Source organism: Maylandia zebra, linkage group LG2 (genome assembly GCF_041146795.1).
Source record: "Maylandia zebra isolate NMK-2024a linkage group LG2, Mzebra_GT3a, whole genome shotgun sequence".
NCBI classification, from domain to species: Eukaryota; Metazoa; Chordata; class Actinopteri; order Cichliformes; family Cichlidae; genus Maylandia; species Maylandia zebra.
This window is the reverse complement of record NC_135168.1, coordinates 31,093,998-31,112,165: the sequence shown is the minus strand read 5'-3', so window position 1 is coordinate 31,112,165 and position 18,168 is coordinate 31,093,998. Positions and strand designations below refer to the sequence as shown.

General features: G+C 39.3%; 1 protein-coding gene across 3 annotated transcripts in view; it reads right to left on the bottom strand.

The window, feature by feature from the left end:
* Positions 1-18,168, bottom strand: part of aff2 (AF4/FMR2 family, member 2) — a 210,005-nt gene that overhangs the window by 99,886 nt on the left and 91,951 nt on the right. For all 3 annotated transcript variants that reach the window (XM_004563274.3, XM_014409891.3, XM_076890802.1), the window contains one exon: positions 2,003-2,047. In XM_004563274.3, the coding sequence (XP_004563331.1) occupies positions 2,003-2,047 (45 nt within the window). The remainder of the gene's footprint in view (positions 1-2,002; positions 2,048-18,168) is intronic.

Below are 18,168 nucleotides of genomic sequence, written 5' to 3'. Positions count from 1 at the left end.
TTGAAGACTTTATGCATGTACCTCCTTGTTAATATCACTTTTGTTTTCTGTGGTCTTTCAGGCCTTTTGCTGTCGATGAGCTACTCTGCCCTTCTTTTTAAGAACATATTATATATACACATATCAATTGATTTTTCCCAAGTTTTCTCTAATTGGTTAACTTTGTTTCTTGTCCAAAAATATGCCAACTGTAAATTACAACAAGCTAGCTAGTTTTCTTGGCTTGCGTCATTCCAAGGTAAAGCTAGCTAGCTAGCGTCTGACTCACAGTACACATGTAACAATGTAGATATGGTAGGAACATAGAGGGTAAATGCAGCCATTAAATGTAAAAATGTAATTATCTACATACACATATATCATCATAATCATGGCTTCTTGATATTAGTTTACTTTTCTAATTGGCTAGGTTTAGGTTAATGTTAAAATCAGACAGCTCAAATATCCAGTCTTTAAGTCTGACGTCATTAGCCGTTTCCGGGTCCAAACTCCGCTTCAGGTCCCAAAGTCAAACGAACACTGGCGCAACACTGAGAGTTACAAACTGTCCAAATTCTTTCATCTGTAATAAAATGATCAGCGTTCTGCTCTACCAGGTGTAACAATTAAGTTCAACATCCAGGTTTGAAGTTAGCTCGCTAGTTTCTCCCTAAACATGTTGTTTTGACAGAGGAATTTCCGAAGAAATGAAGACGTACAGCTCTGCTATCACTTCCAACATAAATGAAGACAGAAAACTAAACAGCAGTGACGTTTGTAGGGTTACTGAAGTTTGGCTAGCTGGTATATAATGATGTGCTACGTGGTGGCTAGCTACACAGCTATGTTAGCATAATATAAACACATTAGCACTTTTTTCCACTGATAAAAGTTAAGGTGAGGGTTCCCGATGGTTAGGGACAAATGCAATCATTATACAATTCATTTAAACATTTTAATGGCAGGAACAGCTGGTTTGCCTACAGTCCCCTTTTGGCTCATTAATGATGTATTTTTAGATAATGCTTCTTGTTTATAGTGAACTTACCATAAGCTAAAACATTAGCATGGATATCATAGAGCTTGGTGCTCCAGTGGTTCAAACACTGTAAAAAGTCAATACCCCTCAGAAGGATTGACTTTACTGTACAATATCTCTGATGCACACCGTTACCTTGAATTGTGCAAACATCCACGACAACAATGTTCCTGTGACAAACATCTTGTAGCCGTGTCATTACAGAGAGAGAAAAATGAAGTGCAGGCCCCGTGCTCCGATTCACCTCACCTCACATTTTGAACTCCTTGATCTTTCCACTTGACACAGCTAAAAACCACAGACTGAATTCAATAGAGCACCAATATTATCGACAAAGGCATTTCATGCAGCTCACAGCAGCCTATCTGTCACACAGCCTGTTGACCAGCCTATTGATTTGTGGAGGGGGAGGAGAGGGAGGGGGCTGAATGACAGAGAGGAATGAAGAGGGAGGAAGACAGACACTGAGGGAGAAAGAGAGGGCGCACCAAGTGCAAGAGAGGAGAGACGGCGAGAAGTGAAAGCGGTAACTTGACATAAAGAAGTCAAAGACGGTCCCCGTCCTAATCTTCTGACTGGCAGTGAGGGAAGATTAGCGAGGGAAACATTTTTGTTTTGACATCACTCCCAGGAAGAGACAGGAGAGAGAAACTGTGGGAAAATGTATTGCTGTGTGATTTTGATTACATGCAGCTAGAAAGGAGGAAGAAAGAACGGTTAAAGGAGATGATAGGTCTGTGGAAAAGATGTCTGTATGATGTCATCCAAATAAAAGGACTTGTGTAATCATTGACCTAAGCCAACAGATTGCTTTCTCTTCTCCCTCCCTGCCTTGTAGTCCCCTTTCTTTTCCCTGTCCTTCCTTTGCAAAATCAGACTCTGGAGAGGGACCAAGCTCCTTGTGAACAAACAGAAAACAGCTGATAATCAGTGCAATTACTGTGCATGCGTGTGTGTGTTTGTGTGTGTACCCAAGCAACGTACCCGCAGAATCTCTTCAACACAGCTGGAGTTGTTTGGTAGGCTGACCTGGAGAAAACAAAGGAAGACAGAGAGATTGACTTCAGCACTATTTATAGCGACATTACATTGCACGGGACACAGCGGGGGTACAGAGGTTTAAGCACCAAAAACAAATAAAGCGGATCCATCCACAGCGCAATTACGAATCGCCGCGGACTTACACGGCACATGCTACAATGACACCTGTGGCCGATTTACCATTCAAACTCAACGAGAAGGACTTCTGAAAAAATAGCTCACTGATTTCACAAAGATGTAAACAAACAATGCATTCTCATTTCTAGCTGCTGTTGGTTTTTTTTTAATTGTTTTGATTTTATTGTTAGTCAATTTAGCTAACATTTTGAAAATCATTTATCCTCACTGGTTAATGCAATATTACTCTTGCAGGGTTATACGTTGCCATCATGTCTCCCCACGACCTTCAGTAATGTACATAATGTTTGTACTGTAGTGAAAATTCTTCGTTATCATTATCCTGTATCGTTTTCACTGCAGCTTCTTCAGCGCTCTGTAAATTGTTAGAAAATGATTATTCTTGGTTGACAAAGTGTAAGAGTGCTCTGATGGATTGATGTTTTCAGATTATTTGATCAGCAGCAGCTGAGACCCCAGAGACAGAAAAGGTTTTAGCTAAAACGCTAGGCAAGATCAAATTTAGAATTTTATCAAAAGCAAGATGTTTGAGTCTTGCTGCAGCAGAGGAAACAACACAGAAGGACTCTGAGTACAGCCTTAGTTTCCAGCGTGTGAACTGGTATGCAGCTTTGGTATGTATGTAATCAAGCTGGTTAATTATGTTCTTTTTGGTCTTGGATGGAAAAATCAGTCATTAGCGTATTTGGCTAACAAGCTTGCTACTTATGTTTGAAATCAACATTTTTAAACTATTTGTTCTTTTTCTAAGTACATATTTTTGAAATAAAATTAGAGTAGACACCATAAACAGACTTTTTAACTTCCAAGAAGGGCTTTTATGATTGTATACAAATGCCTTCAGTGTCTGGTTATGGTTATTCCACCCACTGTGGTTCAATCGCTTTCAAAACATTCATATTTTTCGGAGCATTCATTTAAAATTCTCTCATTACAGATGTAATTTTCAATGAGTCTTAATAAAGTCAAACCATTTGTGCACAGTTTGTCTAAAACAATGTGATGCACTGTAGTCGTCCACCCTCCTTGTTATGAGCGACTAACTTGTGCAGAGGGTAGAGAAAAGATGTTTTGAAAAATTAGTTATTTCAGTTTTAAAATTCAAAAACAGCCATTAAATAGCTGTGGTTTGGCCTGCATCGTGTGAACCACGGGGCCATTTTAGCTCCACAAGTCACTGGACTGCTTTGAGGTTTGAGGATAAAGAAAGAGGCTGTTTGAGCTTAGACATACGCACACTCTGATTAACCAGTTCAGTGGCTGCGCGCTGCTAATCTATGTTAACATGCGCCCTTGTCAATAAAGTCGTCCTTTGTTAACAGGAGTCATCTGCACTGAGCACTAAAGCAACATTGCAGCAGATGCCTGGGATATCACTGCAGACAGGTCTGGCATTTCAGAACGCTCCTAAAAACCTAAATAAAGTATTTGTGCCAAACCACACACAAACATTTCTGAAGCTAGAAGTCTTTGCTTTTTCAGATAAGCCAGCCCTACTAAGAAGTTTTTTCCCTGCTCATTCCAAACAAATTATTATTGTCGCTTTTGGAAAAACACAACTTTGTTTGCTAAAAAAGACACAAGAAAAAAAAAAGTCCACTGCCAAATTATTGCCTCACAAACAGTAATTGAAAAGAAAATCTGTCTGGGTCAGATCTGGGCTCAGATCAGTCCAGCAGATGGGCTCATTAAAGCAGAAAGAGTGTGAGGAACAGCAAGATGAAGGCAGAAAGACTGAAAAGCTCAGAAACTCTGAGGCAAATTCACTGCAGAGCTCTAACATATTACATCAACATAACCTCTGTTACACACCATTACTAATAGCACTAACACGAAACGAGGAGCAATTTAGTATAACCGTGATGAGAAGGATGACATCATACTCTGCCTTAAATCACTGACTGTTAAAACAACAAAAGGGACTCTGGGCTGACAGGCTGGTTGAGCTCACCAACGAAGTATCCGCTTATTTGTATGTTTTCTAGACATGAGCTGTTCATCTACATCGACATGTTAATTCAACAGTGAGTCAAGAGGAAACCAGAGTGGGAGGACGAAGATGTGTTTTTCCCCCAACAAAAGTCCCAAGGCCACTTTTTACTAAAAGAAATCTTACAGACTTCTAGACAATACGAAGCAGATGTGCTACATTTGTATCATGCGATAAAAAGCCAACAGCTGGATTATTTAGCTAATGAAACAACGTCATTACCATCAGAAGGCAAGCACACGAGGTCTTGATTTACTGTAGATTACAAAGTGGACACGAGATTTCACTCACAGTGCAACAAACCTGAAGCATCAACATGTCTTGAAATTCTCCAGGGGCCCGGCAACAAACTAATTATTTGACCCAGGGTGATATCTGGCCTGGAGTTGGACAGCCCTGGTCTAGGCCACACACAGGATGGACGCCTTGCAACTACGTGAAATTGCACTGAAATTTTTTGCATTCTGCAACTGATTGCAAATAGTTGTGACTGCTTTAGATTGCAAGGCCTTTGCACTGGTTACCTGACGGGAGGCAGAAAAATCGAATTTTTAAATGCAGACAGATTGTCAGCATGCGGCACTCAATGTGAGTGAGTCTATGCCAATGAGCAACTCATCTGCCACATGACTCGACTCAACTGGCTGCCAAATGTTTGTATGTTGGTTATGTTCATATAAAAGCAAGGTTGCTGAGGATACTCAATGTTTAATTAACTTTAAACACTGAGAATTTGTTTTTCTAAATATTTAAACATGCAATTTTGTCTTCAATCAGTCCTTAGGGAAATATCTGCTTCTCTAGCTTGCAAATGCCCAATTTATGTCCAAATGACAGTTTGTGTTCTTCAGTGAGCTTCAGGTAACGTACAGATGGTTGATTAGAGCTGATTGCCAGCCAAAAGTTGCAAACTGCAACGTGGAAATGAAGCTCATTAGATTTGTGAAAGCGAACCAAGAGAGTAATGTCGAGGGTTTCAAAGTTCAGAAAACGAGCTGGAAAACACTAAAACACTTTGCAGAGATGAGAGGAAAAGCACAGTGACTGATAACTGTCAGCATTAATGACCCCTTTTTTTGGTGTTATTATAAAAATAGTATACTCAGAGTGTAATGCAGTAATGGTAGCACAGGTTGAATTTGTTTAATGACTCAAAAAGAAATGCCAGCAAAAAAAACCAAAACAAAAAAACGGAAAGAAAACAAAGAAAAAGACGGCTGGTTAAAAGAAAGAAAATCTGATAGTGTAGGAAGAATTGATTTAACCACAGTTTTACTTTGCTGTTCAAGATCAGTGGTGTGTTTAGTGTGACAATACCTGGCTTCCCATATGGAAAACAACTAGGTGTCACGGTCCTGGGTCTCCTGCCTTATGGTTTATGTCTCTGTATTTCTTAGTTGCTGTCTCCACTGTGTCAAGTTCGCGTCTCTGTGTGATACTTCCTGTTTTACTTTGAAGGTCCGTTTCTTATGTGAATGTGTCCTGCTTTGCTTGTCTCGTCAGTCCTGATTTCTCCCAGCTGTGCCCTCCTTCTGTGTCTCATTCCCCTCGTTACTCCCCAGTGTATTTAAACCCTGTGTTTCTCTGAGTCGGTGTGACGTCGTCCCTCATGCTGTGTGTGGATCTCCCTGTGTCTCGCTGTAGTTCTTAGTTTGTGGCTTCCCAGTTTAGTTTAGTTTGTATGTTTGTTTTACCAGCAAATAAAGCTGTGTTTTGAGTTCATTCCCTCGAGTCTGTGAGTCCTGCATTTTGGGTCCAACTCCCGCCTGCCGCACAGCGATTCATGACACTAGGAAAAACTTATAAAAGACTTGCATCAGCTTTAGCTTGCTTCATATAGAGGATCATACAAGGCTTATATGATTTACTCATGAAAGTGGCCACTTTCTCATTACTTTCATATATTGTTTTAGTAAGTATCCAAAACATGCAAGTTTCATTTATATAATCTTTCAAGGGATCTTATATCTGTTTTGGCTCTTGTGTGCTTTTCATACAAGTTTCACACAAGACAGATTTAAACTTTATAAAATTTATATATATCTTTTCCATATGTGATACTTCTGTATATTCTGCTAATGGTTTCACTGTATTTCACCCTGAAATACACCTCACGAATCATTGTCACTGCTTTGCAATTACACAGTTCAAACTGCTAATCACACATTGTCAACTATAAGGATAGAGCTACATTAACAGCAGTTGTGCTTGGGTTATAAGGTGATAATATCATTTAATTAGTCATTTTAGTACTACTCATGGTGGCTGCTGCCATGACAAATTGCGATGTTTGCGGGGGAAATTCTGATTTGAAACTCGGAATTTCCTACTTCCCGTTTGAAATTGGACGCAGCATATAATGTAAATGACAAAGCACAGAAAAATTAGCCGTCACTACAAAACAAAAGACAAGTATACACAGAGGGCACAAACACATAAACAGACACAGGGAACACAGATTTACAACCTTCAGTACGATACTTTCAATTCTGTCTTTACTTATCTGACTATGAAATATTTTCAGTTTTAGTTTTTATCACATATTATTACAATATTGTCATTTAAATAGAAGATATTTGTGTTGTTATATTAGATTTATTGTCCTATTACTTTATTTTTTTTCTTGTTTAGTTTTGTTATACTTTATGCTTTTAAGTTGCCCGCTATAACGCTGAAATTTCCCAACTTATGATTTTTTTAACCTTAGCTTACCTTACTGTGTTATAACCCCAAAGTATTATCTTATCTTCAACACAGCACTGAAACAAGAATATCACGAAAAACAGCAACATGTCATTACAATAACTCAAAAACTTCAACAAAACTAGAAGAGCAATAAAATACAAACACGAGCCAAAATACAAAAAACACAAAAAACTAAAGGTTTAAATGAGAATCCAAGACACACACAAAACACAACAATGCGATGCCACGTATACTGGATTTTTTGGACCATAAGGTGCACCGGATTATAAGGCACATTAAGTGAAAAAAACACAGTCAGATAAGTCAAACTTTACTCAACTCATTCTTCTTGCTTCCTCCACTTCCCTACAATTGATTCATTAATGTTGAATTCTCTGGCAGCTGCTCTATTCTCATGTTGTTGCAGTATATTAATGACTAACCTCGCATTGTGGAGGGATTATCTCAGTTGTTCTCCTGACTGAAGTTTGGCCGTTTACAGCATCCTGCCATGCGATTGCATTTGTCCCTAACCATCGGGAACCCTCACGTTAGGGTTGCCAACCGTCCCTTAAAAAACGGAATCGTCCCGTATTTAGAAACAAAAGTACACGTCCCATATTGAGCTAATAAGGGACGCACTTTGTCCTGTAATACAGTGAGAATCAAAAGTAGTCTATAACTTTTAATGGAATTAACACTTTGTTTGAAAACATAATTCCCAGCCCCTCTCCTGCTTTGTGACCAATGAGCTGACAGCACACTTATGACAATTCGAGTATGACAATTCAGATTACCGCTCATCTCATTGGTCGAGGAAAGGTCGCTTACGGAGAAAATACCGGAAGACAACAGATGACCACAACAACAAGCATGGCCAACAGGGAAACAAACGCCGACACTGCGGTGCAAGTCTCGGATGACAGTACACCTAAAGCTGGGCAGACACTGTGCGACTTTTTCAGTCACGTTATTCAGCTCCTGCTCAAACTGCACGATTGACTCGCAGGGATTATAAATTCGTAGGTCACGATGCAGGTCTCACACTATATGGCCCGATGCTCCGATGCGACCTGAGTGCTCACACTGTGCCTCCATAAAATGAAGGTTATAACAGAAAATCTGTCGCTCTCTCTGTCTTTCACTCACACAGACACACCGCCACCATCAACTTTGCTAAATTGCTAATGAAAAACATTGATCAGGCAGCTGTGATTGAGCAGCGATGTCAATCCAACTATTTTCACGGTTGTTGTGGTCGTGATCATTTTGTGATGCCACATCGAAAAGGCTCGGATGAGCTTTCCAAAGTTCTACAACTTGTGCCTCCATCGCTTGTGTCCAGATCACACGCTGCACAGCCGTGCTGCTCCATCTTTTTCACCGACGTTTACGTGTTTGCGCGTGAGCAGTGTGAGCGGCTGTGGTGAGACCCTCACGAGCGATTGATGATCGGGAGCTGGTCGTGAGGTGTTAATCGCTTCTCGTTACCCCACGTATACTACATGATGCACGATGAAGGCCAAAATCTGGCCGATCACCAAATCGGTCGCACGACTCAAAAATCGTCTCTAAATGGGCCAAAAATCACACAGTGTAAGCCCAGCATTAGAGCAGCAATGTTTGTTGCCCTCAGAGAAAGAAAAAAAGGCTGCAAAAGTACAGGGAGGACTGGGAAAAGGAAAACACCTGGCTGGAAAAGTGCATAATAACACCTTTAAAGCGCACTGCACTGTGTGCCGGCGCACTTTTTCCATAGACATGCTTCTAGTGGTGGGCACATGAAGAACACGAGGGGCGTGAAAGCTCGGGGAACCCTTAACCAATTTTTTGTCCACCAGGCCACGGCAGAAGCAGATATGGTATGTAAACCCTGGTTTGTTTTTTTTAAACCCTCTGGGGTTAAGGTTAATATGGGCATGTGCAGTGAATATCAGCGGTATGTGGCCAGAAGTGTGATAATATAATTTATTTTGTGTAATAAACAACTGCAAGGATAGATGATTACAACAAATAGATGACTAATACATAAAAGTAATACATAGATGAATAATGATGATGAGTTATGATGCGTAATCATGGGAACAAGTGGGTTTACAAACAGGAGCAGCTGATTAGCATTAGAAAAGCTGAAATAATACCTCAACTGAAGCCAATTGTACTAAATGCACTATATGTGCACAGTTACAAGAATATTTTTGTTCTATTGCTTTCTATTAATTTATATAATTTTAAGTTAAGCAGGACAGAGTTCTTTTAAAGAAAGATTTACTTATATTCTCAAAAGTTAAGCATGACAGGCTTCTGTTTAAGAAAGAGACCTGTTTTACTCTGTTAATGTTGTCATTTTGAGCTAAAAATAAATGGCTAAATGATCATTTGTTTCCCATATGGTCATATCACAAAGAATATGCATCTGCTTAAATCAAATTCAAGTCAAATGGTTAAAAAATAATTTCACACACAAAAAAAAGATCTACAAAATTCACCACACTGGGAAGGGTGAACTCGGTTGCCCGGCCCTGGCCACGAAGTGTCCCTTATTTATTTTTCAGGGAGTTGGCAACCCTACCTCACGTTAACTTTTATCGAGTGGAAAAAAGTTAGCATTCATCCTCCAGCTTCACTGTGTTTATGCTATGCTAACATAGCTGTGTAGCTAGCGATCACGCAGCACATCATTATAAACTAGCTAGCCCAACTTCAGTAACCCTACAAACGTCACTGCTGTTTAGTTTTCTGTCTTCATTTATGTTGGAAGTGACAGCAGAGCTGTACGTTTGAATTTGTTTCAGAAATCTCTCAGTCAGAACATGCCATATCATGTTTAGGTGGAAGCTAGCGAGCTAACTTCCTGCTAACTTCAAACTTTGTTAAATTTTATGAATCCTGTTTTCATGGATGCCTGGATGTTACACTTAATTGTTACACCTGGTCGAGCAGCAACGCTGATCATTTTATTACAGATGAAAGAATTTAGACAGTTTTTTAACTCTCAGTGATGCTGCAGTGTTCGTTTGACTTTGGGACCTGAAGTAACGGAGTTTAGGACCCAGATTCCTCCGCGAGGCTCCTGACTACGGTAGCCGTAGTGCTCCAACAATCCAACTTACAAAAGTCGTACTAAAACATTTTTGACAGATTTTTGAGCGCCGTGTACCACATAAAATTGGTTTGAGGTCAGTAAGCACAACCAGAATTCATACATAAGATGCACTGTCGATTTTTGAGAAAATTAAAGGATTTTAAGTGCGCCTTATAGTGCGGAAAATACATTACTTAAACTTTAAGCTACTTTCCTAAACAAAGTAACAAACACAAAGTAAGTTGGTGTATGAGACACGTTTCAGTACCATTTCTGAGAGAAGTGCATCACTTATGCAACAAACAATGCTCCCTTGTGTTATTTTCCCAACACTTCCACACTTGTCACAGCTGATGGATACAAACAAGTGCATTTAAATGTGATTTTCTACAGTGGTCTAAAACACAACTGACAGGCAAAAATGGAAACACTCATATGATTTCAGGCCCGCCCCGTCTGTTTACGTCCGTCTCCATCCATCTCTCTATACATCTGAAAGGAGAGAGCCTTTCATCACTTTAACCATCCCTGTCCATCACCATTGTGATGTAGCTCACCGAAGCACAATACTGACACTGCCAGGGTTTGGTGTTTGTTTTGCAGGATGGGCCTCTAAAACAGACTGTGTATTATCATAAATATACCACTTAATCATTTGAAGGAAGTCTATTATGAGTTTACTGAATGGAAACAGGCTTTAATGGATTTTAATGGACAGGTGACTTACTTGTAAATGTGTGCGTGTGTGTTTCCCTAATTGATCTTACTGTGAGATCACGGTTGATGTCAAGGACTGAGAGATGGAGGGAACATAAAAGAGAGCTGAAAGATGAGTGAGAGCCACAGAGCAAGTCTGCAGGAAGAGGAAGGACAAAACTCAGAGAGAAAATAGATACAAAGAAAAATGAGAGCGAGAGAGATTCAGGGGGAAAATATAGCCGAGGCAATTACTGAGGCAGAAATCCTTTCTCTCTGAAATAGCTGCTCAGATAGATAGACACACACACACAGAATACCCACATCAATCACAAAGGTACATGTGGATACACGAGCACACACCCTTACATTACCACACTCAGAGTTACTAAAACATCATTATCCATTACTATTATAAATACTGCCTTAATGTAACCAGGTTTTTTTAGACAGAAAAAAATCTGAGCCTGCGAGGTCGTCTCAGATGTTGTCAAAACGTTGTACTCTGAGTCACCAACAGCCCAAAACCTGAACATGTTTCAGCTCACAAGCATAAATATCCAATAGAAAAAGAGATACAAGTAAACAAGATGACAGGCAGCTCGCTCACCGGACAGCTCGGGTCACGGCATCACCGGCAGTCAGGCCTCTGCTGTGTGCAACAAAGAGCTCAACAAGAAAGAGCTGACAATGAGCATTATTAATTAGTTCCAGCTGGAACTGGGCCTTGTGCGATGTATAATAAATAATGACAAACATGTAGAAACAGTATCAAATCGAGGAGGCTGTAAGTGGGGCTCGGGGTTAGTAGCTATGCTACATTATTGTTTGTTTTAATGAAAAAGTGCCGAAATACATACACACACCTCCGCTTCACTTCCTGATGTATTAGGGGAAATCACTGCTCTCTTGTGTTCCCACTGCTACCAAATACTCAAGGATTAAATTTTCCCAGCCTCTTATCCCTCCATTATTCCTTATAAGATCGCTCTCTTCACAGTCTGATCACCCGGTGGATTTAATACCAGTTTATGCTCTATTTTGACTGAATGCTAATACAGGAAAAACACAATCATCCCATATACTGTAAATAAAAGATGGAAATAATCAAAACCCCTTGAGGCAGACGACCACACTGATCTAACAGACTTTTCATGACTAGCTCCTGGTCCACCCTATTTTTGCATAAAGTTTTGACAGGTTGTTCAGTTCCTGTTCGTTTTAGTCTTTTACCAGTGACAGCACCGAGTTCAACATGGACACGGGACGATAGCACAACAACACCCTGGCTATCAAATATCAACATGCCACAAACGCTCACTTTCTGTCAGCATCTTTAAATTAAAAAAAAAAAGTCCTTGGTTTTAACCCAAATATTACATGAATTATGGCCCAATACTTCATTCTGATCTGCTGAATGGCTGCTTATTACATTAATTTGTCACATTAACGAGGAGCCCATTTACACTCCACAAGCAGTCACCTATAAAATTACACAACAAACACATTTAGTGTGATTCCATTCAAATGATTTTCTTTTTATATGCCTCTTTTCATGTTTCAAATCCACCAGAGTGTCTTGTTTCTTTTATATTGGAATTAAAAATCATTAAGAGGTAATTACAGTAATGCGTTTAAGACTGAACAAACAGGCTTCCCTCTCTGCATTAGTGTGTGTGAGCGTGAGAGAGATGAATGACTCAGTGTATGCATGTGGGAAGACAAATTATGAATTAATAAAAAACACCCCAAAACACACACAGTCTATTCATATTTACAATAACAGAGAGACAGTATCATTTGACTTGGAGATTGGCAGAAACAGAAGATGAAAGAGAGAAAAGAAGAAAGGCTAACGAGGAGAGAAGAGAGAGACGAAGTCAAACAGAATCAAATTTGGAGCCTGATTAATGTAAACACGGTTTCCTGCACTGCCCTCAGAGGGCTATTAACACATCACCGCATATTTCTGCTTTATTTCTGAACTGTTTTCTCAGGATATTTTCTCGGAAAGACGAGAAAGAGGCTCTCTACGTTGGCTAAATTACACAAAGTATCTCGCTTCATCCCTTGAGGCGGCTCTACGAGGCCAGAAATGTGCCACGGAGGGAAAACTATCGCGCTGCTGTTATGAAAAATGCCAAAGTCAAATGAAAGCTGTCTATCATCCAGTCGATGCGATTGAACTTCTGAGTCGTGTACAGTTCAGGCTGAGGTCCAACAGGGTTTGGAAAATCTTCAAGGATTTTCTTTTTTTGGTCCGTGGGCTTCTCGTTTATTCAGTTTCATCTGCTCCTTTTATCATCCATATTTCAGCTGTTTACAGAGCTGGAGTGACCGCCATCGCTGGGATTACCAGCATGCTAGATAGATCACAAGCACTGCCCTCAGAGGAGACATGTATGTGTGTGTGTGTGTGTGTTTTGGTTTGTTCAACAGTTGTGTGCAAGTGATTCACTGAAACGTGTACATGTTTATGTATGAGTCAGCCTGCCTAATAATCCGAGGATTGGTGAAGTAGGTCTTTCACATCATGTGTCCTCTTTGCACATTTATACCTACTTCACCTCTCATATAAGAAAACAGGGTATTTTTTGGGTGTTGCAGTGTCTGGTATTCTCATAAAAACAGATATTTTTATCGGCTGCACAAAATGTCTTGTTCTGTTGCTGCAGCGTTTTCCGCTGTCCCAGTAATACAGCTATTACTGCCTCGTGTTGTGCTATCAGCCTCCTTGAGGCCATATCCTAGTAACGCTGTAATTGCGGGGAACATACTGAGCGTACAGATGGACAAAGAAGATTTTGCTAAGAAAAAATGGTTTGAAGTTTCTATAAAAGCTTTTTCTTCATTACAACTGTCATTATTTCAGTCCGGTGCAAACCATATCAATTTAAGCTGCCGTTGTAAATTATTACAACCACTTTTCAAGCCAGCAGGGAGTGATACTCAAAGGCAGAGCTGGAACAATGCAAGAGTTTCAAGGCCAATGCAGACATTCATAACTACAGGAGAAAAAAAAATTAAAAGTAAAGAAATAATGTGTATTTTGATTAATCACATTCGGCCGAGGTTCAGACTACACACACGTTTGTTGTATGATTGTCTAACAATATAACACGTACAGCAACAGATTAGAGTTATTCAGAAATAAAAACATTTCTATTGATGTACATGATGAATTTACATATATACTTACAAAATAGGAAGTACACAAATTAAAAAATATAGTAGACATAATATATGCTATAATAAATATTATAATGTAATGCTTTGTTTCTGGTTTTCCCACTAGGACATTCAATTACTCCATTAAACATTCACAAAATTGTGTCTTTTCCCACTGCATCATTGAAAAATCTATAATCTCTTATTAGATGCTCAGTCTAAGCTGGGCATCTTTGTTTAGACCTCAGCAGTCCCCTATTTTTCATTTCAAACGTTTAAGTTTGGAAAGTGTCCTCTCCTAGTGATGCCTAAAATACTACTAAATTCAGAGTTTTTGTCCAAGAAATTCTTATATTATTGCCTTGTCCAAGTTTTTCCCCTCTGGATGGCCCTAATATACGAACATAAACGACTTAATGTGAGCTATAATCAAGCATTAAATGTCCATAAATTATGCACCACTTACACCTGTTAGTTAAGCCCAGATACTAATGAATTTCATATTAACAGTTTAGTATTTCTCAGTATTTCAGCAGTTCGTAACCAGCTTATTGTTAAGGTAGACTATATCAGCTGCTTCTAAGTTATTGCATTAACCAGTGGAGCAGTAAATGGTAGCTGGTTACCTTGTTTCCTCCAGACCACTGACAAAGATCATTTAACACTTAATCCGTGACAGTAAGTAAACTGTGTTTATGTTTAAAAGCAAGGAGATTTTTCTCTGGAGACAGATTTAAAAGACAGGAGTAAGGCAGCAAATCAATATTTGGAACTCATTAATCAATAACTGTGAACCAGAACCTCAAGCAGGAAAAATCAAGTGTTAAAGTTAGCATGTTCCAGCTAAGGAGCCATAGGTTGTGAAAATAAGTACGCTAGGTTAACAAAATTTAAACTTCATTTGGATGCAGCTTCCCACATGGAAAAGAAATAGAAAAAATGCATCAGCTTTAGCTTGCTTCATATAGAGGATCATACAAGGCTTACATGATTTACTCATGAAAGTGGCCACTTTCTCATTACTTTCATATATTGTTTTAGTAAGTATCCAAAACATACAAGTTTCATTTATATAATCTTTCAAGGGATCTTATATCTGTTTTGGCTCTTGTGTGCTTTTCATACAAGTTTCACACAAGACAGATAAAAACTGTATAAGATTTATATATTTCCCCCAGGGATCAATAAAGTATTCTGATTCTGATATATCTTTTCCATATGTGATACTTCTGTATATTCTGCTAATGGTTTCACTGTATTTCACCCTGAAATACACCTCACGAATCATTGTCACTGCTTTGCAATTACACAGTTCAAACTGGGAAGGATAAGTGGAAGCGAATGGATGGATGGGTGGATATATATCTTTTCCATATGGGCAGGGCTATCCCCATATTAGATTTTCACTTCATCATCCATCTGTTTTCTTAAGTACAAATCAGGTTAACAGCCAGGCTGGAATTATCTCAGCTGTTATGGGTCAACAGGCAGGGTATACCCCACCACAGACACAGAGGCACAGGCACAGGCTGGTGTCTTATCTAGCAATGAATTGTTCAGGTATCATTCAGCCGCTTCTTATTTCTCTATATTTTTCTTCCAAATAGACACTTTTTGTAATTTCAAGTGGTCTTGAGCGGTTGTTTTCCAGGAATTCTGAAGATCTTTCAAAGGTTTTTTGACACTAGCTTCATTTTCAGTCCAGTACTTGTACCTGATCTTTTTAGAGGAAAGGTTCTTTTTGTCTGTTAAACCACTTCACACTGACCTGTGAGTCATCCAGGCACAAAGATGGACCTAATACAAGGGGTGAATCTGAGTTGTGCCTACACATAACAGACAACTTGGTAAAGAACCAACATTAAATGGTATCATCAGGCAATTTGTTACTAGCAGCCTTTTATAAAAACACATCATTTGTTCTGAGTTCTTAGGCTGAATATAAGAAAAACACTAAAGATCCAGTTTGACAGGTATAAAAATGTATTATAAGTGATTCCCAAAGTGGTGGTCTCGTCAGCTGAATATGGAAATGTGGAGATAAAGCGAAGACCAAATACTCATTTTCAAGCTTTGCCTTACTGTATTTCCACGTTTGCATGTTTTCCCAGTGAGATATGAAGACATTTGAACAGTATATTTTAAATGAAACTGAAAAAAGCTGAAAGCTGATGGAAGCTCAAGTTAATTCAGAATCAAAATAAGGAGTTCGCTTGATTAAAACTACATCTGTTCACTAATCCTAAAAATTGATTGTAAATATAAGGTGATATTTTATAATATTCTTACCACAAAAAATTCATTTTTTGAAAGAAAACTCACATTTTCACAACAGACACTGTGAATGGAAACTGCTGTAAAAGCATCTCTGTAATTACTGACATTAATGAGTGCTGCATTCCGTGTACGTGATTCTGTTAGCCTAGTGTCAGGCATGCTTAGTTTACTGGCAAACATGTGCATAGCAGAGCCATCGTAATTATTATCCCTGTGCCTTTTTCGTTTAAACTATTAAATCAGAAGAATAAACCAGCTGACCACTGTGTTATGCTATTGATTTGGATTTTCTACACTGCACATCCATCATGCTGCTTCCATTCCTGTGTTGAAGTCTACCACACTAACTGCCTCTTATCGGCTGGCACCACTATGACGTCCCAGAGTTTTCATCGTCAGGCTGGAGCCCGCTAAGGTTACATTAAACTGCTGTGCACAAACATACACTCGTACCTCCACCATGTGTCTCTCAGCTCTTTTCATTTGTTTTTCTTTAGCTCGCTCTCTGCGTCCTCCTCTTCCTCTCAGCCATCTCTCTCTCCCACCAAGCTGTGGAGAGGCTGATAAGGAGTTGATTTACCGTCCAATTAAATGTCGTCATTGAAACATTGCTTCAAATAAGCCTGACGTTTTCACGCGCGCTAATTGGCCTTCCACTAACATGTTCACGTGTTGGATATGTGTGAGCTTCTGAGTGCTGTGTGTGCGTTTGGTCTTTCTGTGTGCCCCGTGCAGTGTTTAGACAAGGAAACTCAGGCTGTAGCTGTTCCTCACTTTAAGGAGGGTCATTCTAAGTTCAGACTACAGAGTATGACAGGATGGTTTAGTCTCTCTGTTGTTAACAACTGAGTCAAGTAGTGATTAAAAATGAATGACAAATTTCTCTTTGAATAATTTTAGCAAGGCACAAAAAATGTCTAAATGCACAAAACAGTTAATTTGAGTCTGACCGTTTTATCAACTGGCATTTAATAACAGCCACTAAGTGACAAACACAGTTCAGCCATATTATGTTTCAAGGGTCATCGTTGTCTGTCCGGTCTTTAAGTTTGATGTCATTAGCCGTGTCTGGGCCCAAACTCTGCTTCAGGTGCCAAAGTCAAATGAACACTGCAGCATCACTGAGAGTTAAAAAACTGTCTAAATTCTTTCAGCTGTAATAAAATGACCAATGTTTCTGCTCGACCAGGTGTAACAATTAAGTTTAACATCCAGGCATCCATGAAAACGTCATTTATGAAATTTAACTCAGAAGTTAGCAGGAAGTTAGCTCGCTAGTTTCCATCTAAATACAATATATCATGTTCTGACTGAGAGATTTCTGAAACAAATTAAGTCGTACAGCTCTGTCATCTTCATAAATGAAGACCGAAAACTAAACAGCAGTGACGTTTGTAGGGTTACTGAAGTCTAGCTGATATATAACGATGTGCTACGTGATCGCTAGCGACACAGCTATGTTAGCATAATATAAACGGTGAAGCTGGAGGATGAACGCTAACTTTTTTCCACTTGATAAAAGTTAACGTGAGGGTTCTTGATGGTCAGGGACAAATGCAATCGCATGGCAGGATGCTGTAAACGGATTCGCAGGATTCGTCACGTTATCACTTAAACACTATAAAACACAACGTTTTGCACTGTGTTAGTAACACTGAAATTTTAAGACAATTTCCTAACCAACAAAACTTTTCCATTTGGGAATAATGGGAGACATTTTTAATTCCAGACGCTCTCTACGTTTTTTTTCTCTCATTCTCTGATTTTCTGACTGTCATCATGGTCAGGAGAAACCACATCCTTCAGACAATCTCTGCTGAGAGCTTTTTACAACACAGTGTCAAGCCGATTTATCGCTTGTGTTCTTATCGTTTGAACTGAAGTAGATGCATGTTTGTGTTGCAGGGAGAAAATCTGCATCATTCCAAACATCAGCTGCAGTTTTACTCATTCTGTTAACAGTATGTCATTATTTGCTGTCAATTCAACATCAAACAGCTGCTAATATTGTTAGCAACTAGCTGGTGCCAAGCCAAATAATCGGCTAGCAGCTAAGAAGCTACATGATCA